The sequence below is a fragment of the Perca flavescens genome, chromosome 8 (assembly GCF_004354835.1).
Source record: "Perca flavescens isolate YP-PL-M2 chromosome 8, PFLA_1.0, whole genome shotgun sequence".
In the NCBI taxonomy this organism is placed as follows: domain Eukaryota; kingdom Metazoa; phylum Chordata; class Actinopteri; order Perciformes; family Percidae; genus Perca; species Perca flavescens.
The window spans coordinates 14,131,445-14,156,529 of NC_041338.1; the positions used below are offsets into that span (position 1 = coordinate 14,131,445).

Below are 25,085 nucleotides of genomic sequence, written 5' to 3' on the forward strand. Positions count from 1 at the left end.
GGATTTGTCCTTTAAATCGGAATTCAGAGGTTTACTCCAACCCCCGGGACTGGGTTAATAATCACTAACTCGCCTCGGACCGGCAGCTTCTTTATGCTTTTACTGTATATACCGCCGTAACATTAGATTTTGTGGGCAAATGTTGGAGTCTTAAAGGAGAACTCCGGGCAAGTTTTACGTTAATCTTGATTGCTATACGTATAGGAGTACTGCCGATAGCAAAAAAAACGAGCCGAATCAGTGATAGCAACATGGAGCTGCTGCAGCTAATGCCGAGAGCTCCCACTCAGCTAAAACGGCAGTTAACCACTACAGTGCTCAATTACCTATTTTTGAGGGGGGAATAAACTTCAAAATTTTGCCGCGAAAGCATGAACTGTCCTCTGGAGGACTTCCACCAGACCAGCGGGCGCAGGTGGATTGTTGTCAGCGCGGCAGGCGAGGGAGGCAGGGTGGAAGTAGAAGCTGGATGCCGGTCAGGGCTGCTAGCCTGGCTAAGGAAACTACCACACAATTCGCCACTGCAGAGACTCATATTCACCAACGACCGCACACAAAATGGATATATATGCTACAAATACACATGGAACTGCTGCGTGATGATTATTACCGGAGCCTGGCTGAACACACTCACTCATCCCAGACGGCAGCTAGCAGCTAAGAGGGTAGAAACTTGCCCGGAGTTCTCCTTTAAGCCGTCGACACATGATCCGCGGTAAAACCGCTGTGCGCTGGCTGTTCCATTGTTTTCCTACTGGGAGAGCGGTGCCGCCCAACTTGGCGTCGCGCAGCGCTCGGAATTGCCGCCAAGCGCTGTGCACAAAGTTCGAATTATTTCAACTTTGACCTCGTTGCCCCTGACCTTTCAAGGCACAACCAATTCCAGAAGCAACGATGACGTATTCCTGCTCTGCGCTTTGCCTCTGCTCTGCGCCCTACCTCGTGGTTTTACCGTGCGTAGGCGGCTTTAGGGGCCATTCTGCTAATAGATCTATTTTTTTTTTTTTGCCTAACCACATTTAATTTACGTTTTAACAATATGCTCTGCCAAAACCACACGTTGACTGAGACAAAGTGGCCTTTTGGGATTTTCCTTCCATCCAAATTGACAAATTTAGAATTTTATGAAGTGGATAAAAAGAGTTGGAAGTAATTTTTTTTGTAGACGCCTTTTTGGTAACCACATTGCATTTACGGTGGCTGCTTCACAATGAAAGCAGTGTTTCACCAGTTTAATGCTTTTAATTTGAAGTAGGTAAAAAAAGGTAAAATATGTTCCGTTTGCATTAGCATTAACTAAATACAGCTCTGCTTTGATGTAAAGACAGTCAACAGTAAACAGCAAGGCTGTTATCAATTGGCCAAAATTGCATTGGATTACGTGAAACATTTTCCTGTGAATCCCTCATACTTAGGTAGGAAATCTAAATCTATGATGGAAAATGGTGGAACCACTGCATTTTTTATTTTTTTTAAATCTTACAATATAATTACGATGCAAAACAACATATGAGCACAACCCTTAAATAAGGAGGCTGAATGAACTCGTGTCTACTTTAAGCAAAGAAGTGATGTGTAGATAGTAATATCCTAATCAGTTACGTGCACGGAGGAATTTTCTTTTAAATATTTCTAAAAAGTACTGCATTGGATTGGTATTGATACCTTATCGGAGTACCAAGTTATATCAGATTTGGCTCTGTGATTTAATCCCTGTAATGGAAGTACTGTCAATTCATCTGACACTTTTATGATAAATATTAACAATTATGTTATTGTTAATGTGGTTATACAGTTAGACAAAGTATTTAAGATGCATCAAGATGCGCAGAGACTTATATGTGATTGTGTGGTACCTAGAGATCCCCAGCCCTAATGTGTACGTGCTTTGTGAGACAAAAAGCAGGAGTCAGGCAGGTGGGTAAACACCGGCTCTGAAAATGCTTTAAGATCTTTTGCAGGGACCCTCTGACGTCCTTAGTGCAGAGCATCCAGTGATACATAAGCACATACTTCTGCCCAGAGACAAACCGAGGGTGTGAGTGAGAAAGTGCGTGCGTGCGTGCGTGCGTGCGTGCGTGCGTGCGTGTGTGTGTTTGAGTGTGCGTGTGTGGGTGCGTGCATGCAGGGTAGTTTTCATGTCTGGGCATGTCTGCTCCCGGCCTGCTACTGGAGACATTGGACCCTGGTAACAGAGCTCTGAGGAAAAGATCATCACCATCTAAATACACACCCAGCCACCCACAAAGACGTTTACATCCATCTGGTCTTGAACTGGACACTCGGAAGATAACAACAACAACAAAAACAGCCAAGAATAACACCACCAAATCTGTCGATATTAGTAATAACAACAAACGGTGAATCATATAGCCTTCTGTCTAAGACGCCAACCCAACCTCTGTACCTTAGAGCCAAATCACACCTAAACCTCGCCTGTCTCAACCACCCCCCATTACACACAAATACACACACATAAACAGCTGCTCCCTATCATTATCCCCTCCATCTATGTCATTCAACGATCCCCCCCCCCCCACCCCTCCTCCTCCCCCCAACCCCCACAATGTACCCCATTTCTCTCTCACCAACGCATGTAAACAACCCTCACATACCCAACCCCCCCCTCCTGGCCCCAGACCCAACTATCTAGGCTACCACACACACACACACACACACACACACACACACACACACACACACACACACACACACACACACACACACACACACACACACACACACACACACACACACACACACACACACACACACACGCAGGCAACATAAACATGCAGGCAATGCCTCTGCCCCCTCCCTGACTCTGAGGAATGTGGGGACCAGCTGGTGGAGAAAATAAAAAATGAAGAAGCAATACCAAAACAGGAAATGCATCAGCAGGGGCCTATCAGAGGACTTTATCAGGCCAGTGCCAGCCCCACTGAGAACCTGGGTGGCGCCGCATTGGTGATTGGCTGATCAAAGTGGCAGCTGTGTCATTACAGGTCAAGAGGTCAGGGGTATTCAAGAAAGGTTACAAGCATGCACTCATGCATGTGTGTGTGTGTGTGTGTGTGTGTGTGTGTGTGTGTGTGTGTGTGTGTGTGTGTGTGTGTGTTGCCATGGCAATCTAAAAGGGAAACCTGGAGGAAATGTGGGAGGAAATGAGGGTGATGAGTAGGGATGCACCGATCCGACTTTTTCCAGTCCCGATACCGATACCGATGCAAGGGCTTTGTGTATCTGTCGATAACCGATACCGATCCGATACCGTTGCTGAATTAATAATAAACTGTATACCTTCCACCTTATGCCTTCCTTCCACCATGTGGAAGAGACTAAAGGCACCAGACCTTCCTAACTAAACATTACTTTCCTAACTAAGACAAAATAACATAGATATAATGTATTGAATTCTTATTTGTTATTTAAAAATCAATTGTGCATTCAAATCGAAAATATAATGTAATCAAACTTCTTAAAATAAATTTAAATAAATAACAATAATGGGCCACCTTTATATAGGTTTATAATGGCTTATTCTACTGTCAGGAGTACATAGAAAATCACAAAAACATGTTAATGTCATCATGTTTACTAAAAGCTTTTATTACTAAAGGGTTTGGCTCCAAGACATTATACAATAACTTTATATGAAGGAGAATCCATGAAACAGTTACAGAAGCTAAACTGTTTTTATTGTGCAAAGTAGTAAAATAAACTCAAATCGAATGAATAGCCTACACATACAAACAACTTTAACATTTTTTCCCCTTTCAAAATAAAATAGTTGTAAGCTAGTTGTATAAACACTACCTTGGCCACAGGTAAGTTAGGTTGTAGTGGGCGACTGAACGTAGCTCCGCTGTCAGCCTCCTTCGCCGTTTGAATAATGTTAGTAGGTTGGTGGACGTATTTCAGCGAGGCAAGACATCTTAAATCCAGTGTTTTAATCATTGCTCTGAACCCGTCTTTCTCAGCGGTCTGTAGCGGGACCGCAGGTGGATTGCGTTCACAACGTTGCTCTTCTACATGCTTGAAGTGACAGGTCTTTAACGTTAGCACAGTAATGTTAGCACGGTAACGTTAGCACGGCCGAGTAACGTTACGGTAACATTAGCGCAACGGGCAACAACAGTGGCTAAATTATGTCCGATTTTTTTTAAACAAAAACTTCGAAACAACAGACGGCTCCTCTCTTGAGCACACGTTCTGGTGTATCTCCGGTCTTTCTTCATCCTCTAGCTAACTTTCTTCTCGGTTCTTGAATGTGCAGTACCGACCGGATCCTCTCCCAGCTTAACAGACTGTTATGCTACCTGGCTAGCTAGATAGGCTAGCAGCTACAATGTTAGCAAGATTTTGGTTTTTCATTTGGAGGCCACAGTTCTGAGACAAAAGGGTTTTAAAGGGGATAAATGTAAAATTATTAGTGTTAGTATAATTAGTATAAGTGTTTAAGTCACAAATTGTTATATGCTATGGTGTTTTATCCTTTTAAAGAGAGTTAGTTGAGAGTTATTAATTGTTGTGTTATAAAGTTACTACCATGAGTGAGAAGGGTAGGCAGTTAACAGGGGTCCCAGTGCTGTGACGAAGGAAAAAAAACAAACTGGATAGGCCCCTGGATCTGTTAATTTTTCCGATCCCCGATCCAGCTAATTTTTCAGTATCAGCCGATATCTGATCCTAATATCGGATCGGTACACCCCTAGCAGGGCTGAACGATTAATTGCATTTGCGATAATATGGCGATATGTTAAAACGCGATTTCCTAATCGCAAAGGCTGCGATTTGGTCACGTGACTCACAAGAGCAAATCAGTCTGCACTCCGCAGAGAAACCATCAACTTAGCACGCTAACGGTACTCCGTACCTTAGGCAGATTTCTGTCATTCAAACAACTCTGAGTTGTAGTTTAAAACTTGTAAAGGTTTTATTCGGGCTCCAGTCCATACATGCAGTTAATGAATACAGGCACGCAGAACTGAAGGCTCGGTTAGCAACAATTAGCTCTGATAGCGGTTAGCTCCAGTTAGCGGTTAGCTCCGGTTAGCGGTTAGCGCCGTTATAAAGATATGGAGTGGACTTCATGAGGGGAGGGAGGGGCTGGAGGCAACTCCTCTCTGTGCGCTGTGTATATATTTTTACTTATTTAACTGTCTAGTAAAGTTCAAAGACAGTGTTTAAAAAGTGCAATCCACGTTTACATATGTCTATGTAAATAATAATTAAATAATTTAAATACTACTAAGTGTGGTAAAGCCACATTTGTTTTTATATTTCTGCAATCTGCACTTTAGTGTGATTTGTTTCTGACTTGCATATGAATGTTTACACCAGGCTTGGTCAGTGCTCAATATACTACTGTGATTGAAGTAGTTAAATAAAAGATTTCATATAAATTCATGCATCACCTAATTTCATCATCAAATACATGCCTGGCCTCCAGGAAAGAACAGTTTGTTTAATCTATCTAATCTTGTGTTGTTCATACTATACAATGATTTATTGCTAGATTTTGTTGAATAATACAGAAGACAAAGAGATTAAAAAATAACTGCATATCGAATCGCAATCGCAATATTTTTGAAAAAAATTGCAATTACATTATTTTCAAAAATCGTTCAGCCCTAACCCCTAGTGATGAGAAAAGATGCTGAATGAATCGAAAACAAGAGGAAAGACGGAGAAAGAGATGTTTGATGTTACAGTACATCACACTAGATTTCTGTACTGTTCTGCTTTTTTTCCCCTGACGTTTTTCCCCGCTTTCCTTCTTTTGTTTTGTCTTGATATAAATGTCTGATAAACATTTGCCGTGACAATCCTTCTGCCGCACGTTCATTAAAAGCTTGTATCATCGGAACTAAATCAGGCGTAAAGAGTCAAACGTGTGAGAGAGAAAACAGGGAGCCTCGACTGAAGCCATTCAAAAAAAGGTTTGCGTGTGAGATTCCAAACCGGATGCTTAAGACCCTGCTCAGTTCTCTATAATTCATGTTCTCTCTCCACTGAGCTCTTATGAAACCTACACATGCACTCTCACACAGCCAAACAGGATTTTACTTAGGGGTGAATTTTCCAAATCAGGAGACACATAGGGAGATGGTGGGCCTTTCAGCGAAGGTTGATTGCCAAGAAAAGCTTCTCCTCTTATTAGGCTCACCACCAGCATACATGCATGCGCACACACACACACACACACACACACACACACACACACACACACACACACACACACACACACACACACACACACACACACACACACACACACACACACACACACACACACACACACACACACACACACACACACACACACACACACACTAATTAGTGTATCAGCCCATTCCTTCCTTCCGAAGATTTATACGCCTAGAATGCTGACAGATACATTTAAGTGAAAGTAGGGCTGCAGGACTGTGGATAAAAGGAAAATCATGACTTTCTCACATAGAACTGGTACTACAATTTTCTCTCCCAATTCTTAGTAAAAACATGTAATAAAGATGTTGCATCTGTAATGTCGCTGGGCCTATAGGAGCTCACTGGGCATAGTGATGCACCGAATAAGGCTCTAGTTTGGCAGTTAGAGAGCAGAGATTTTCTGTTAGATCATCTGGGAAAGTTTACTTGGCCTTGATAGCTTCATCACATTGTGTTTTGTGGTGATAATTGTGGTGACTGTATAAATATGTGGTGTTTTGCTGTGGAGCAGAACATCGTGTGTGAACATTGTGTGTGCAGTATATGCTTTTGACTGTCAGCATCATCATTCTATTAGTGTAAGTTAAAAACAACAGAATATGACCCTTTATCAAGTATGAGCAAAATGTTGCTAGAACTGGGGTTAGATAAAATCTTTGCATATTTATTGATTTTAGACTCATTTTGTTTTCATTTTTTATGTTCCATGTGTTTGTGCATTTTGTTTAAATGTAACTGTCCAGAGTGGTTGGTTAAAATGAACAAGACACTGCCAACTTCCCTTTGCTGGGCAGTAGAGTTTCAAATTTCAACAACAACAACTAGTTACTGTATTCTAGGCTACTGAAAAACAGCCTGGCATACAGGAGAAACATGTAATGTAAGAATTACTAGTGGTATGAATTGAAATAGCATTTTTCATATGATTAATCGCCCAGCCCTATGTGAAAGACAAAAATGAGACAGACACAGAGGAGAAGAAAGCACTGGTGGAAAAGTGGCAGAAGTTAAAAATGTTAATTGCCGTGATAAGCGAGGGTGAGGCAGCACAGGGAAGGGAAGGAAGCAGAGCGGCAGGCAGGCAGGCAGGCAGACAGACAAGGCTGTGTGAGGAAAGCCTGTGTTTGCGTGACAAGGTGGGAAGGAGGAAAAGGGAGGGAAGGAGAGTGGGAGCCACGATGATCCAAATAGTTGAAAATAATAAAATTCCACACAGATAAGCAAGATTTCCCCCTCGACCCGACCGCCTGATTCAGCACCTCCAGCTTCGCTCAGAACGGAGAACGTGAACAGGAGGAGGGGTGGGATCACAGGGATTTGCACCCCCCCTATCCTGTACCCCTCTCCACCTCCACCACCACCCCCCCCCACCCACCCCCCAGCCCAGCCAGATAGACACACAGTCACACACACACCCTAGAGGGTCTATTGTTAAGCAACAAGGAGTCAATAACAGATAGGAGATAAGACGAGGCTACAGAGAGAAGCTGTACAGCAAAACGTTGCCATCTAGTGTCAGTCAAACTTGGCCACAGCTTACCTCTCATAATCACTCTCAATCCAGCTGTTTCTCCCTCTCCCTTCCCCCCCCCCCCCCACCTTTTTAGCAGTGTCATAACTCCTCCATGTTTGCCACTTAGTCTCTCCCTCTATTTGTCTCTCTCTCTCGCTCTGTTCTCTTCAAGTGATGCCTTCCCCGTGGATCAGGCGGGGGTGGAGAAAGTGACAGAAAGAAACACGAGAAATGAGCAATTTGAATGAAGCTACCACTTATTCTACAACTGTTGGTCCAAACCCATATCTTGTTTTGTTCTGTGGTCGCCAGGTCGGGACACTGCTATGGGGATCTGACTGGTGCGACTGGTTTGCTGCATTGCTGTCAGTGGCCAGGCCCCTGGAGAGAAACCCTGACACCTTATTTACTATTTTTATGATTTTTTTTTTTTTTTAATGAAAAACCAATAATAGGCTAAATGAGCAGTTTCTGCTATGTGTGTGTGTGTGTGTGTGTGTGTGTGTGTGTGTGTGTGTGTGTGTGTGTGTGTGTGTGTGAGTGCGTGCGCGTGCGTGCATGTAAATGTTCCCACAAGAATATAAAAAGTAGTAGTTTAAGTTTGTGTGTAACGTAAGGAAGTAAATACAACCTCTAAGCATTAAAGATACTGTATGTGTAACTGGATCTAGGTTGTCCTCAGATGTGGAGAACTAACTCGTGACTGCTATCAAAACAATGACATCATTGGTTTATGTGTTAACAAAACTATCTGCTCACTTCATGACAACTTAAAGGTCGGCATCGTGACAACACCTTGGACCATCTGTGTGCCTGCTCTCCCTTCTGCTACAGTTTTCCCTCATCATCTACTTTCACTACTTTCGCCCTGATTCAGACTCTCCTCTGACTATATGAACTGAGCTTTTGTCTACAGATAAACTCAGTTGAATGGAGCTTGTGTGGGAATTATGCTACCACGCCCCACAAAAGGACAGACTTACGATGATGTTTACAGCGAGCCCAGAGGACTGCTGATGCACATGGACTTCTAGTCTCTCTGTGATTTTTTTTTTTTTAGATGTATATAGACTGTCAAACAACAGTTAACTAGTGTAGATTTGTTTTGTTAAATGGTTGCAAGCATCCCACAGGTGCCTGGACGTGCCAATGCGGAACTCAACACACAGAAAACAAATCGCTGCGCCTTAATATAGTTGTAATAGGAATATGTTCCAAATGTAATTTTCTAAATATTTTCAAAACTGTTCCCTTTAATGCAACGGAGGTTCAACCACAGAATTGCAAATGAAATGAAAAATAATAAATAAAATCAGAGTTATTTTTCAAAAATCCTGTAAGCAATGGCAAAATAGAGCATGTTGTCAGATGATCAAACTGACCAGCTGTGGACAATCTGCTGAATGGACATGGTTTCTTTTATAGCATGCATTTGACATTTACAGCACAATGTGGCACTAAACGGGATCATTCAGAAATGCTGAGACTGGTCAGGCATCCCATTCATATATTCACAGCGTCACCCACCGGGAGCTATCAACATGCACTCAGAGCACTCAGCCCACTGAAGTGCTGCAGCTGGCACCAGCCAGGAAAGCTCGCTTGCAAACGAGCTGCCACTCCAAAGAGAGAGAAAAACTCGTCCTCTGACCAAAACTCACCACAGCCTTTTCATTTGCATGCCAGGCAGAGAGTACTTTATCGTAAATGTTTCACTGACAATAATGTTGCAGAACAATGACTGAAAACATTCAAAATTACTGTAATTTCAGAATTGGAGTGCCCTCTCTTTTATGAAAAGCACCAGACTGGGTCTAACCGGAAATGGTGGCACGGTGTACTTCAGCTATGAGATGGGCTAAGAGAATTTAATGAGGGTAAACCACACGGTCTGCCATGCATTATAAACATGATAAGTTGCAAAAAAAAGTCTTCTCTACCAAGCGCATTCAAGTCAACTATGAAAGATGAAATGCTAAAATTTTTCCTGATAATTAAAAGGCGATGTGGCTTGCTTTGTAAATACTAAAATATTCTTAAAACCTGAGAAAAATGTCATTATACAAAAGGTATAGTGAACCAGACAAGAAATGTAATTACGCCTACTGTACATCATGAAGTAATGTCTACAACAGAGGTCAAAAAGTGCAATGCAGAATTGGATTTTCCAAACATCAGCCCTTTACATCATCAAATAGATGGAACAGTATGAGTTCACTGCGAAAATCGGAAACAAGCGTTACCCTGAGCGTAGCGGTTACTTAGCCCTTTTAGACTCAGCTAGTCCTAGCGGTGCATGAAAGCTGTTTAACTCTATACACACCAGTCCCATTGATGTGCAGCCAGACCTAAAAGCAGTCTGATAGACTCAAGATTTTTTATTTTCTACTGCTGTTTTTGTCACCCCCACCACCCTGTCACAAACACACACACACACACACACACACACACACACACACACACACACACACACACTTCCCCGTTACTGGGGTCCCCCCTAAGCCTGAGGAAAACGGCCGTCACGGAACCCTGCTAACCGGAGGCCTCCCCTTAACCACAAACCAAGAGTAAGGAATGAGAGACAGAGAGAGAGAGAGAGAGAGAGAGAGAGAGCAAACGTTATTACTGCAATATTAGCTGATGGAGGGAGTAGAGGGGGGAGAGGGAAGGATAAGGGTAAAATGGGGGAGCATCGACCCACAGAACACTCTCCCACATGTGGAGTCAATTAGGAACAATCTTGTTTTCTACCCACCGCTGCAAAAGAAAGGAGGGTTTTCTGGGGCTCTGTGTGTGTGTGTGTGTGTGTGTGTGTGTGTGTGTGTGTGTACACAAGAGAGAGCGTGAGGGTAGGAAAGGGAGTTGAGAGAGAATGTTTTTTCCAAAAACCTGCCAGAGAAATAGGCCGGATATTCGGTTTTATATCAAAGCCATTTTAAGCACGAAGAGCCTGCATTGAGCATATCTGCCCGCTGTTCACCGTCAAATGAGCATGACTCCAGAAAACCGCGACGTGATTGCGACTACAGAGCGAATGAAAGTCAAGGAAAAACATCAGTCCTCTGGGGTTGTACGTGTTTGTGTGTGTGTGTGTGTGTGTGTGTGTGTGTGTGTGTGTGTGTGTGTGTGTGTGTGTGTGTTGTTCAGCATCCTCACACCTATCATCGTCGTGTGCATCTGGTGAGACAGAAGCATCACTACTGACTCCGCTAGGAATTCCAGACGCACACAAAATCACAGGCCATGTCCTTGGTGTGAGACAAGAGGAAGTTTCCCCTCTTAAAGATTCATAGCTGCTTCAATTATGTATCCTCTTTCAAATTGTCGTGTTTAGACAATTTTCATTATTCATCCGTTTCAAGATGGATGGCTCCCAGTCGGGTGGGCGGCGCGGCGTAAACAAGCGTCTACACCACTGTTGATTTATCTGGGCAAGATCAAAACGGCAGGCACAAAACAAAGGCCCATTGCTTTTCACGTCTGCATCAAAGGCGCATTAAAACACTGACTTTCTTTTTTTACATTTTGGAGGGAGGTTTGTTTGATTTCAAAGAGGAACAGACTTCAAACATTGGCAAGATGGAATGGGCCTTCCTGACCCAAATCTCACTTCAAACACAGGTGTGAACTGCTGTGATGCAATGAGAGAGTCTGGGCTGACACACCACCATCGGGAGTGTCCCTTCACACACACACACAGACACACACACACACACACACACACACACACACACACACAATTGCTCTGGAACTGCAAAGATTAATCAATTAATCAGTTAGTTGTCAACTATTAAATTAATCAACCAACTGTTTTGATAATCGATTAATCGTTTGAGTCATTCTTTATGAAAATAAGAGTAAAAATTCCCTGATTCCAGCTTCTTACATGTTTCTAGTGTCTTTACTCCTCTATGACAGTAAACCGAATAGCTTTAAGTTGTGGACAAAACAAGACATCCGACGACGTCCTTTCGGGCTTTGGAAAACACAGACAGACATTTTCTGACATTTAATAGACCAAACAACTATTCGATTAATCAATAAAATTATCAGCAGATTAAATCAACGATGAAAATAATCTGTAGTAGTTCCGTAGAGTTCTCACATCCCATCTATGGCACACGAGCACAGATAGGAGACCTACACCAGATGATAACCATATCTCAATATTTCCTGTATTAAGTCTGGCATGTAACCAAAGACGACCTTTCACCCTCAGGCCCTGCAAGAACCCAGACTGCTGCTTTCTCAAGAGTGCAGCCAGAGTGTGTGAACCGCACAGGAAGGTAGGGCTGCATGATTTGTGTGCAAGAGAGGCTTTCTCATGAAACAATTTGAAATGACAGGTAAAAGAACAGTTCTCGTTGATATTTTTTTGGTGCATTTGTGCACACTGATGTTCATTTTTGTTGTGCGTCTGTTCATACCTGCATTTGTGTGTCAGTGAGTTTGCGAGCTCAGCTTCAAAGGCTGCCTGCCCCTCAGGGCTCTACGCGGGAGCATCAACTAACCCGTCTCACCTCCCTCACCTGGCGAGTCTCCCTTTCAAAAATCGCACATGACACAAAAGCTGAAGGCTCAAGGCCCCCAAAATGCTCTTTCCCCCTGAGATTTGGGTTTAATAATGCAGCCCCCACAATAATAAAAAAACACAGGGCTGAGTGGAGAAAGAAAGAGAGAGACCGAACGTTATTGTGGAGGGGTCTCCCAATTCTCAGTTTGTGCATCCCCGAATAATAGCCTATAGCCTACATACACAGTATGGCTATAGCCTTTAAAAGGCTATTTTAGTGTAAAACATTACAAATGTTTGTATGAAAAGAACTATACAAATACAAAAGCTAGGCCTATATCATATGCACACAAACACAAACGCACTCCATCTATTATTAATGCGTTGATCGGCTCTTTATCCGAATCTGCCGGTAAGTTTATCATCTTTTAGCCTGGCTCCGCCCTCCTACGTACTTCCGCTCAATTTTCATTTTCTTTCAGTACTCCATCTGGGTTTGCGGTATATTCTTTGGTTTTCTCCGGCCAAATCTTTACCGATCCAATCAGCGAACAGAGGGAGTGGCTGAGAACGATGACGTTGAGGTCGTGCGCTAGAGTTGTAGTTCCATAATGGCGGCGGAGAAGGATGCGAGCGAAGCCATTCGGTCCGTTGTGGCAATGCTGCCAAATATCCCGAAGTTAAAGCCTGAGCAAGAACAAATCTTTGCTGAGTTGTGTTGGTGGCCATGATGTTGTGGCCCTCCTCCCCACGGGGTTCGGGAAAAGTCTGATTTTATTTTCCAGCTCGCTCCGTTAGTGGTGAAGGAGTTGGCTAAGGCTAACGCTAGCGATGCTAAGCCAACGTCACGACCAAACATTAGCAATTGGTTATGGCAGATCCAGAGTGGCTCTGGGCAGATCCAATAGTTTTAAACTTCAACAGAGTACCCACCTTCAAGGAAGTTAACACTTGTCAATAGAGAGTGGCCAGACTCTCTGTACAAATGAAATGTACGAGAGTCTGGTAGGACCAGGCGGCTAATCATCTTCCACCTTATTTTTCACCTAATATTTTCCTCGTGTGTATTATTTCACCCAACCGCTATTAATCAGAACGTTACTTTTGTATGATCTGACCGGCCCGATCCGTAACATTAGATTAACCATCTCTCTCTCTCTCTCTCTCTCTCTCTCTCTCTCTCTCTCTCTCTCTCTCTCTCTCTCTCTCTCTCTCTCTCTCTCTCTCTCTCTTTTTTTGTTTACATGCCACGGGCGAAAAGTGTTCCGCGAGTGTCATCTCCCTTTAAAAGCCAGGCATGTTTGTACCTTGGCGCATTGCTATTATGATGGCGGATTTGCACCGTAATATTTTTATTTGTAATCTTTTGCATGTTTGTGTGCTGCTGCGCTTCCCTGTGTGTGTAACAAGCATAGTGTGTGCACGCTGTGCATAAGCGTAGGCACATTTTACTAATTCGCTGTTAAAATAACAATGAAATGCTGCACTACTGACTTTAGACCAGGTTTTTGTTGGTCAATGGCGCGATCACTTCCCGCTGCCTCAAGATACAATACACCAAGAATTCACCTGAACACACCTCCCTGTAAGACCAGCACGCCCATGGGCGCAAAGATGGGCGCAGGTGCATTTGTTATTTAAACAACGTGTGTGCTGGACGTGAAATTGACAACTGCGTCGGTCTTAAACTAGCAAAGACACTTGCGTCGGGCTTTGCGCTGCGCCGGGTGCAAGATAGGGCCCTATATGTTCATGTATGTGTGTGTTTGTGTCTTCTCACCAGCTGAACGTAGGCTACTTTATAGTCAGGCTGCTTAACCTTCTGGTTTAGATGATTCCTCTTCTTGTTGGAGCCTGAGAAACAGAACAGCAGGAATGCATTTGTTGGTAAACAGGAATGACTAAACATGAGCAAATTCTGGTTGTGAGACAGCAGACAGTGGGACATAGTGATGATGGTGACATTTATAAATATGGTTGGAGTAGGGTTGGGTAATTTGACAATATACCGTGAAGTCGAAGGAAATTTGTAAACTGTTAGAGACTGCAATACTGCTTCTACTGAGGTAGCTTGCCCTGTAAAAACTCTAGTTGTATTGGGTCTTGGTGGGCAATGTTACTAATGAGTGAGCAGGACTGCTTCAGTGTTTTTGCATCAATGTAATGAAGTACATTGATTTGAAAGGTATTGAATTCACTGAATAAGACAATGCTATTTTTTTTTAATGACTAGTACAGTGCCCGTTCAAAATATGCCCGTTTGGAACGGGCCGTTGCTTGGCCTGTGGTATTGCTGGTTCTAGCATTCTCCAGAACCAAATTGTACCCCAAATTACTTACAGAGGAAACCCAAACCACTTAATATGCAACTCCACTGTATAGCCTACTACTGACTTACAGTGTACTTCTACATCAGAGGAAGACATTGTACTACTACATTTACCTGACAGAGAATGTTGCCGATTCAGAATGTAATCCCAAAATATCCCAATTAAAATGTGGAGTAATCAGACATTTGCCTCATGGCAGTGTGCTACCCATCCTGCCCGTTATGAGAGACAATCAGCAAATCGTTAATCAACCACCAGAAATCAGACCAAGTACAGAGACAAACATTCAGCCGGCTCCAGGATGTGTGTGAGAGAGAGAAAGAGAGAGAGAGAAAGAGAGAGAGAGAGAGAGAGAGAGAGAGAGAGAGAGAGTAAGAAAAGGTGGAAGGCAATGCAAATAGAGTTTTTGTTCAGCTACATTTTAGTGTTGTCTTTTTCGTCAATGATATCGCATGTTGATATCGCCACAGTCAGCGTTTAACGACGGCGTTGCTGCGTCGTCTCGTCATTATTATCGTTAACAAATTTAACACTTTAGTAGAGGTGTTCATTTCCAAGCAGGCCTAGTGGCTTGATGGTTAACGTTGAAGAATGGATTTAATTGTGGGTGTATATGTAATTTATGTTATTAGCAGCACACTTAATTAACGGACCCAGGGTGAGTCTGATGAAAATGCCGTCTTTGCCCGGTCAGCTCCGAGATTGTATTTACAGCTCACAGCAACTTAATACAATATAGTGTCTGGCTTTTGTTTGATATTTAATGTCGGCAAAATGGCTTTTTATTGAGTTTCCTCTTAGCAAAATGCTCTAAGTGAATTTAAGCTGGACTTTTCTTGTGGAGGGTAGAAACGGAAGAGCCAGCGTTATGGTACAGCCTTTTTTTCTCAACCTTTTCAACACGATGTTCCTGTCAGCTATCTACTGGTGCTCCAGGAAAGTGAAGAAAAGTTTGCTCGGTATTTCCAGCAATCATGTAGCGTTGGGGGGCGACCTCTAGCTCACCCAGTAAGAGCGTTTGCCCTGGTTCGAATCCGACCTGCGGCCCTTTGCTGCGTGTCGTCCCCAATCTCTCTCCCCCTTTCATGTCTATCCACTTTGAAAATAAAAGGGAAAAGCCCCCCCCCCAAAAAAATTAAAAATCACGTAACGTTGGAAGCAGCAAAAAGTGAACCGGACATCAAGACCGGTAAACACTAGGTAATAGCGATGGACTTTTTTTTTTTTCTGATATAACATGGTATTAAGACCAAATGAATAATTGATTACTCAAGAATACAACCGTCAGATTAAAGTCCATCCCTATCCCTAGGTGACAGTTAGCAAAATGACTAAAGAACTATCCTGAAATCTATTTACCTGCACAGCAATTATCACATTATGTTCCATTCTTATCTGAACCACACACAATTGACTAAGTTTGTGTTTATTTCCCTGTAGAACAGAGAATATTTTGTGTGTACGTGTGGTAGGGCAGAGCTTGATTTTGTTGATGAATGGACAGCAGGTAAACCTCTTCCCCAGCTGGACAAGATGATGACATCATCCTCTCTCCTGTCAGACCACTCCAAGTCTGGAAGACAGGGGGACTCTGGGATCGGCTGAGTGTGAGTATAAGTACGAGAGTGTGTGTGTGTGTGTGTGTGTGTGTGTGTGTGTGTGTGTGTGTGTGTGTGTGTGTGTGTGTGTAATTTTACTAAACTTGCAGGCACTTCACACAGGTACCTCAATCTTTACGTTACGACGAAAACTCTAGTATCAATAATGGATAATGAGCACAACATCAATCTCCGCCTTAGAACTCTTATCTCAATGAGACCCTGGTGGTCAAGTCAACAGGCCCTCTGAGTAAAGGCCATTGCCATGGGAACAGTTTATGACATGAAAAACAAGGGAAACATTCCGCTGTAATGAGTAATTTTTGTGTGTGTGTGTGTGTGTGTGTGTGTGTGTGTGTGTGTGTGTGTGTGTGTGTGTGTGTGTGTGTGTGTGTGTGTGTGTAGTTTCTTTTCATATGTGTAACTAGTAATCACTAGCCAGGCAGCCCACTGCTCAGGGAAATCCCTGAGCAGGGTTGTAAAACACCCCCCTTCACGCACCCCTGGCTAGCTGGAGGCCCCTCTGTGGGTGGGAGACAGAGGTAACGAAGAGTGTGTGCCTCTGTGTGTGTGTTACACCCCTTGAAAAAGGTAAAAAGTGTTTCTCTGAATTCACATAGCCCTTTCCTAACACATACAGACATACAGACAGAGCTTTCATGCAACACTCGCAAACGCAAGCACAATTTCTCCCTCTTTGAGATTGCGGTTTGGCAGCCAGCTATCACGTTACAAATCCCAGGCCGGAGGGGTAACCATGGCAACTCCTTCCAAAATACCCCTGCCGCCCATGGAGGAAAGAAAGGGTCGTTTGCGCCCCTCACTCTCCTCTCCCTTTTGCCTTCTTTACGCTGCCAATGGAGTGGAACTCCTGACGCAGACATGGATACCTTCTCTGACGCACCTCGGGATCACAGGGGGCCCCGAGCCGCCCTTTCTTCTCTGTCCCCCCAAAATTCACTGCTTTCCTTCCATCCACCCTCCCGAGGAGCTTTCCCTTTCCCCTTGCTTTTAATGACACAACCCTAATAAACAGCGTTAATGGGTTCTCCAAACTGTAGGCTAGGCTAAGCTAGACGCCTCTCTCCTCCCTCCCTTTTCTTCCCAGTCTCTCCTTCAGGCATAGCACAGAGGGAGCTAGTGCCTCCTCTTCTTAGCATGTCCATCAGCATCTCTCCAACTTCAAGCCACCCATATGTCCTCTATTCTGTTCTTCCATGAACTTGCAAATTCCTAAACTTGTAGGGAGATCCCAAATCAGTCCATGCAAACTTAAGCAGTTTTCTCCACCAATGAAAAGTCAGGAGGTTTATTAAGTAAAGTAAAACTCTTGGCTTTATGGTCATCCTCGATAAGGGGGCAAGAGGGGGACTTTGGGGTTGGGATGTATGTGAAGGGGATGGTGCACTTGGGGCCCTGAAGCTGCAAGTTTGTAAGTGTGTGGAGGGAACGTGGGGTGTCCTGGGACAGCTGGAGACTGGAATGCTGCAGCAGCAGATTGTCAGATAAGCAGCTGTGTGTGTTAGGGGGAAGGAGAGCCAGGCACGCTAACCACTACCGCAACTAGCCGCTGGAAAACCCTCCCGCTGCTGCATGTCAATGGGAAGACCGTCGACATTGCGAGCTGAAATTGCTAATCACGCTAACCACCACTTAAGAGTCTCCAAAACAAAATAAATTTTACTTTATGCTTCCTAAAACAGAAATCAGCCTTCTGTGAATTCCATGGACCATAACTAAAATTGAATTTAAGAAATCGTCAACTGATTAAAAGGGCTATTTCGGGGATGGCACAGAGATGATCAGTCGCATCTTTTTTGCTCCGCTTCAAACTTGAATTTAATCCTGTAAAAGTTCATATTTAATCTTTAAGTTTATTTTATCGGCTTCCTTTACTTACAATGCCGACTAAGAAAAGTCACTCCAAACAAACAGACTATAACTGGCAAGCTGCATACTAAATGTGATTCATATCACACCATTTCGCTTTTGAACTCAGACACTAAGGTGCTTTCTAAGGCTACGTTCAGACTGCAGGCAAAAGTGACCCAAATCTGATTTTTTCAGTGCAAACAGCCCAAGTCACATGGCATCCAATCTTTTCCAGTTCTGATTTGGGCCACTTTCATATATGGTCCAAATCCGTTGCGAGTCTGGAAAGTCAAAATCGGAATTCATGCAACTCTGACTCCACTCTAGAGCGATCATCGTCACAACAAAAAAAAAGAATTGTGTTGCAGGCTGAGCTGCCCTGCACTGCAAGCTCATATGACAGTTCTCTTGAGTTCCTGTAGCTGTAATAATGGATATAACGGCTGTAATTCATCATTTGTATTATCTTATAATACACCCGAGGGCCGTATGCTGTAAAGCCTGTAACGTGGATGTAACGTTAATAAATGTCTCTGTTCCCAAACGTCTCTGTTCCCAAACGTCTCTGTTCCCAAACGGCCGCGGGCTATTGAATAGTAGCAAGCAGTAGCTAGTAGCACTACTAGGGTTGTGCCGATGGACGATATCAGAATCACGATGGAGAGCCACCATCGTGATGCCACGCCCCCCACCCTGTCAGACACACGCTAATCCTAGTGGGACGGGAAATTGACAACTGCGTCCTAAACTAACAACTAGCTACGTGCAACCTATTAGTAGTGATACGGTCTCTCTCTCTCCCTATCAGTATAGTATCGCTCTATCTGGACTAGTAACGTATCAGCATGCGGTAACCACGCTCTGCGCCTCGGCTTGGACACAGAGGTCTCGAGCGAGAGAGAAAAGGCGTTAACGTGGAACGCTATCACACTTTCCTTTATCCCCTCATTGGACTAACTTTGTGGACACTACTGTGTGCGTGCATCAATAAGTCAGTCTGATGTCCTGTGGGTACGGACAATGTTATGTAAGATTTATGAATGTACGTTAGCAACAGTAGGCTAATTCACGAGGGTGCTATTTAATGTGTTTAATTTTTAACATAAATTAAAGTTGATCACAGCTATTTAAAACTCTTTGCAGTCATCTTTCATGCCTACAGATAGTAAATGTTTCATACTTTAGAGACACATTTCAATTAGAACCAGAGCTATACAGATTGCTGAAACACTTATTTTACAGTACACTTATAATATTGGGCTGTAGTGAGTTGTCTTGTATATCACTGTATAAAATTGTTTTATATGAAATTCCAACACAATATGGTTTGACATTAAATGTATTGCTTAATAATTATTTAATGTAGGAAGTTAAAGTTATTTTGTAATCAAGTTATCAAATTAACTATGTATATACTTTACAGTATTTGCAGAGACAGAGATAAATAGAAGTTAAGAGCTTAGGTTAAGAGCACCATTTGCTTGATTTACTCACAACAGCTGCAGTACAACTTTAGGATTTTAATTTGGATGAAATGCTTGTGCGAAGACACTCACCAAACTGTATCCTGGTACGGACTGCTCCTACAGGGACGTTATAGATCTTCTCCAGGTAGTTCTTTACGTCACACTTGGTCATTCTGTCCAGAACGGATAGAGACGAGAAAAACACACAAATAAGGAGGAGATGGAGAGAGAGGAGAACAGGGGTCAAACAAGGCATCCAGCATTAGTGTTTACATTTGGTAAGGATTTGATTTGTTTGAGTGTGTTTGTGAGATGGGAAGGGAGTGAGGGAAGATGTCTGAGGTTACAGTCCAGCACTTGGATCACTGTCCATCAAATAACACCACATTCACTTAATTGACACAGACATAGAAATTATACAGCCTATTTCCACACTACATTACCATAAACTCTGCTGTTATATTACCTACTGTAACTGACAGGTCAGTCTACCCTTTAAACCCATCTTCAGCTTTTATTCTCTGGACCATAAAGTGGAGAGAAGAGAAATGTGAGTGTCAGTGTTCATCCAATTAGCTGTCTGCATGTATTGATCGTGCACGGTGAAACCCTACACAGGAAGTGGGCCTGGCACTAACTGATCCGGTGGGCCAGCCCAGCTAAAGCTAGCCCACTGGGCAACATTTGGAACGGATTGCTCCGACCAGAGGAAGAAAGGCTTTTAACTGCTAATCAATCTGGCCAATTGGATTAGCATGGTAGAGAGCACTTCCCAAATGCGTCTGACAAAGTGCTTAATAGCAACGCTGTGGTCTAACATGAGTGCCTCAGCTATGGAGTTTTCTATCACCTCATATTTATGTAACATGATAATGTAATATCCACTATTTTTCACAGCAATCAGCACAATACCATGAGCTGCTGTAACAATATTTGGTGAGGCAAACTTTTGCATGAGAAAATCCCATCCGTGAACACAAAGACTCTTTGTACCTAAGAATGATGTAATATATGTTTCCATGCTGTACAAACAATTGCCTTTTCCACTATAATACACTACATTTTGGCAACAACACTGATGTAGACCTAGAACACTTCTATTTGACCTGCTAAATTGCGTTTATCAAGAGAGGTAAACTTACATTTACGATACTTTTAACTATTTCCACATTTGATTCCACCATTACAGAAGCAGGATGGTTTGATGTGGTGACTGTTGAGTACGGTAGGGTTTTTATACCAAACATCAACTTCAGACAGCTGCCTTTGAGAGACGAGAGAACTAAGCACTCACTGAGCTCTCCTTCTCAGACCCAGTACTGGTCCAGGACCACTGGCGGTGTTAGGGTGAAGGAGTTTCTCCATCACTGTGTGAAGAAAGGCGTAAACAAATTTGTCAAGGACCCTTTAAGCCTATTTGTCTCCCGTTACCCAGTCGAGAGGAGAGAATCAAGAGAGGAAAAAAAAAAAAGAGAGCGTGATAGCGCTAACAGACATGTTTTCCTAGAAAGCAGAGGCGGGGAACTGGAAGAGAGGGAAGTGGCATGGGGACTGCGAGGTCTCCTATGGATCATTAGCAGAGGGAACACTGATCCTGATTAATGGGGAGAATCTAAATCCTACTGCTTTAAGTACTCAAATTATCCAGTCACCACAAACATAGACATAGCATATATGAAACATGCACAAGCATGGTCATGTCTGTTACTGTGCACAAGATTACACAAAGATAAAACAATTGGAAAAAGAAAACCAAGAACACACATCAAACTAATGAATGATCATTTATCAATAATCAGCAATCAATGTCAGTAATAATCCAAATGGAAAATGTAACAAACACAAAAGAATGTGTATATATATAGATACCTATTCATTTATATATTAAGACACACACACCAACACTGAACACTAGATTTACATGGGTTATATGAGATAGCTGTTTATCTCTGACCTGAGTCAACACATGACTCCCATTTCAGCTAAAACTGGAATCCAGTCTGAGATAAAGCCTTGGGCTGAATGCTGAGGAGAAGATGTCAAGTTAAGTGTGTACATAAACAAGGCTAAACTTAGACAAAGGGTGTGGTGTCTCCAATAGCGATGCAGGCAGCATCTGATCATCATCCCAGTATAAACACCCATCTGACTCCACAAGCTAACCTTTCACACCTCTGCCTCACAGAAAGAATGAAAAACTGCCTCCAGCAACTGCCAGGGCTAAAGGCATCGTTCCTCAGCAACTGGTATATATTTATACGCAAACACACATGCTTGAAGATTCCTTGCCCAAGATGATGAAAGAACTCCAAACACACAACCCAGAAGGGCATCAGATGACGCAGACGATGGATTAGGTTCAATTACGGTCCGTTGTTGCAGAGCAGGTTTCAAGCAGGCACACTGGCATCATTGTCAGAAAACAATTCAAAAGGTTATATTGTTCTGCATTGTTCACGGAAAGGCTCAAAGGGGAGATATAAGACCTAAATCTGATATCAAGCAGTGCTAAAAGAAACAGGTCTCTGAAGGGATGCAGGCACGGATGAAGAAACAGGGTAAACTTGACCGCTGCGACATCGTTGTTTGTGTGTGAGAATGTAACAGATTGGTCAATCTGCAGATTAACACCCACACCTCTATCAGCTGCTCTAAAATGTAATTCTTCCTCTGGAATGAATCTCTATGCTCCAGTATATTTCCTATTCTCAAATATGGGCAAACACACACTGAGCCAAGGAGATTGTAAGTATCATTTCCAATAGTTTAAGGCGGTCCATCTACACCTGTGCCCTAAAAGCATATATGAGAAATAGGTGAAAGGGCACAGTTGGAGAAGTACAAGACTGGACAGAGGCAGCTGTGACAGTCTTTGACAATAAGGATAGTGAATGTATTCTGAAAGCTCAGAGATTACTGCTAGAATGCTACTTGTCCATTGATACGTTGGTGCTAAAAGAACATCTGCCAGGTGAATGGCCTCTCTTGTAAAGTATAATAAAGGATGTCCTATACAGCCACCCACTCACTACGATCTTTAACACAAATAATACACAATACTTACTGACTAAAACACTAGCAGATCTGGATTGTTTTGGTTGAATAATATTTGTAGAGGCTGAGAACTCTCTTTAAAACTGATGTTAAAGAAAACAAGAAATTGGGAACGTCCTAGTGGTCTAAAAGGTACCACAAAACCTGGTTGGATACCAGCTAAGTACCTTTGTTGCATTGTCATTCCCCACTTCTTGAAAAATAAATCAGCAATCAGGACTTGTATCGGACTCACTCGGAATTGGAAATCGCTGAACAAAAAATGCTGGAATCATTACCTCTTACATACTTTTAATTTTTGTTTCCACTAATTTATCTCCCAACCAATACCTTTTTAGGAGAGAATAAATACAGAGTTATACTGCAGTGAGGAATATAATTACAGATTAATACTTGTACTGACTATCAGCATGCTTCTAAAGTATGTCACTCAACTGTACATGTACTGCTTTGAGTCAAAAGATCAACTCAGGGAGAGCATAAATTAGAAATTAGTAGGGCTGGATCCGAATATTCGTTCAATGGGTAGGTATTCAATTTTGGGATTCGAATTTTCGTTAAATATGACAAATATTTTTTTTAAAACGTGCATGTAGGCTGAAACTCTCTGTGGTGTTTTCCTGGGATTAAGCTGCTTGCTAAAGCGGGAAAAGTTCTCTAGTGTTGCTTTAACTATTTACTTTAGCTTTTACTTCACAAGAGCCAGCTAAAGGAAGCTAACACCGGTGAATTAGCCATGCGCTGCCCTTGGCCATAACTGGACACCGCTATCTCCTCACTGTAAACACTGGGCGCTGCTGGTTTTTCTGGGGTATTAAGTCCCATCAATGCTGTCAAAACTACCGGGATTGTTCACAATAAAATGACATGCTTCAATAATTCTGAATAATGCAATAAAAGCTCCTTAATTTCCATTACAGTAAAGATATAAACTTTTTAGAGTGAGAAATCGTCGCCCGAGCATCTCCCGAGCGTCGCCTGAGCGTGGGCCAAGCGTTCTTAAGCTTTCCCTCATCAAAGTTACTTTCATATACTAATAAGACATGTAAATGTCCATGTACATATATGAAAATGAATACGTAGATTGTTAGATGGGTATAGATAATTCCGCTAACATTTTTGGTGATGATCGGAAACGTAAAGGACTGGGAAAAAAGACCGGAAAGTGCGTCCGGTCGGAAGTGTCCGAATACGGCCAATAGCTGTCCCAACGTGGACGCAGTGACGCTAGGTGACAACTATGCAACCTTAACCTTAGCATAAGGGGCTAAGAGAAGAAACAGGCTGGAGAAAACAACAGAAAGTGTCCAAAGTTTGGAATCAGTTCAAACGTAATTAAAACGAAAACTCTGTACAGTATGTCTACTGCAAAATCAAACTAGCTTACCACAATAATAGCACAACGTCAATGCTTCAGCATCTAAATTAATTAATTAATCTAATTTAATAATCCATTCCACGGGGCGGACCAGACCAAGGTAAATCACAGAGTCGTATGGACGATGAAACTACACCAAACAAAACAACTACTAAAATCAAAGACAAGAAAATACGTAGTGGTGACCACAATTTAATCTAAAGAGCCGGAAAAATTGATTGTTGCGCACCATTTTCTCTCACTCGCTCTCTCTCTTCACGGAGAAACAGCTGATCAACAATTTACTAGCTTAAGTGTAACAGAGCTGTGTAGCATTGTAATCAAATATATAAATGAAAATAGGTTGAGTATAACTAATATTTACATATCGGCCTATATACAGATCAGTCTCAGGTTGAAACTTGTAGTTCTGAAAGTTAAGTTGCACAACTTAAGGTAATGTTTATGTATGTTTAATGTATGCCTTAGTTTGAGGTTGTTACTGCATTTCGGAAAATGTTTTCTTTAAAAACAATGTAATATGGCACTTAAATGCACTTAATATGTTTAGTTTTTTGAGAGATGACATTGTAAGGAATGTAGGCAAAAACATTTAGCTTTTTCCAAAAATTAAACCAAACTATTGTATATTATTGCTCTTCAATAAAACAAAAGTATTTATTATCCGATTTCTCGATTAATCGATGGAATAATCGGTAGAATACTCGATTACTAAAATAATCGATAGCTGCAGCCCTACTAACGTTAGTGCAAAATAACAACATTGAGTGGTGAAACGTCAACTACAACATGGGGTAGTCCATTATGTTATGGGTAGATTCAATTGTGACGTTATAATAACAGACATAATGATAGCCTAAACTGGAAAACTGTTATGATTAACGTTAGTAGCTGTTATTAAGGTTATCTAACCCAAGACTGCTGCCAGCAGGTCGGTCATCCTTTATAGCGCCACTCATGGAAAACAAAAGCTTTACACCTACTAAGTGCTTGGTGTAAGATTTAAGTTGTAACTTATGCCTACGTTAGAACTATTTCAGCTGTTGCAACCCTCAAAATGTTAGTAGCGTGTAAACTCCGACCTAAGTTACAATTTACGTTCAAACTAGTCTTCGTTTGAACTTGCGCTTAGCTGGTGCAACCCAGTG

The 25,085-nt window shown here is 42.4% G+C and overlaps 1 protein-coding gene across 1 annotated transcript in view; it reads right to left on the minus strand.

The window, feature by feature from the left end:
* The window catches only part of mrpl23 (mitochondrial ribosomal protein L23), a 46,478-nt gene that overhangs the window by 11,548 nt on the left and 9,845 nt on the right, over positions 1–25,085 (minus strand). Inside the window, exons 3-4 of the mRNA XM_028585571.1 lie at positions 19,596–19,678; positions 14,020–14,093 (exon numbers count right to left, since the gene is read on the minus strand). Coding sequence (XP_028441372.1) covers positions 14,020–14,093; positions 19,596–19,678 — 157 coding nt within the window. The remainder of the gene's footprint in view (positions 1–14,019; positions 14,094–19,595; positions 19,679–25,085) is intronic.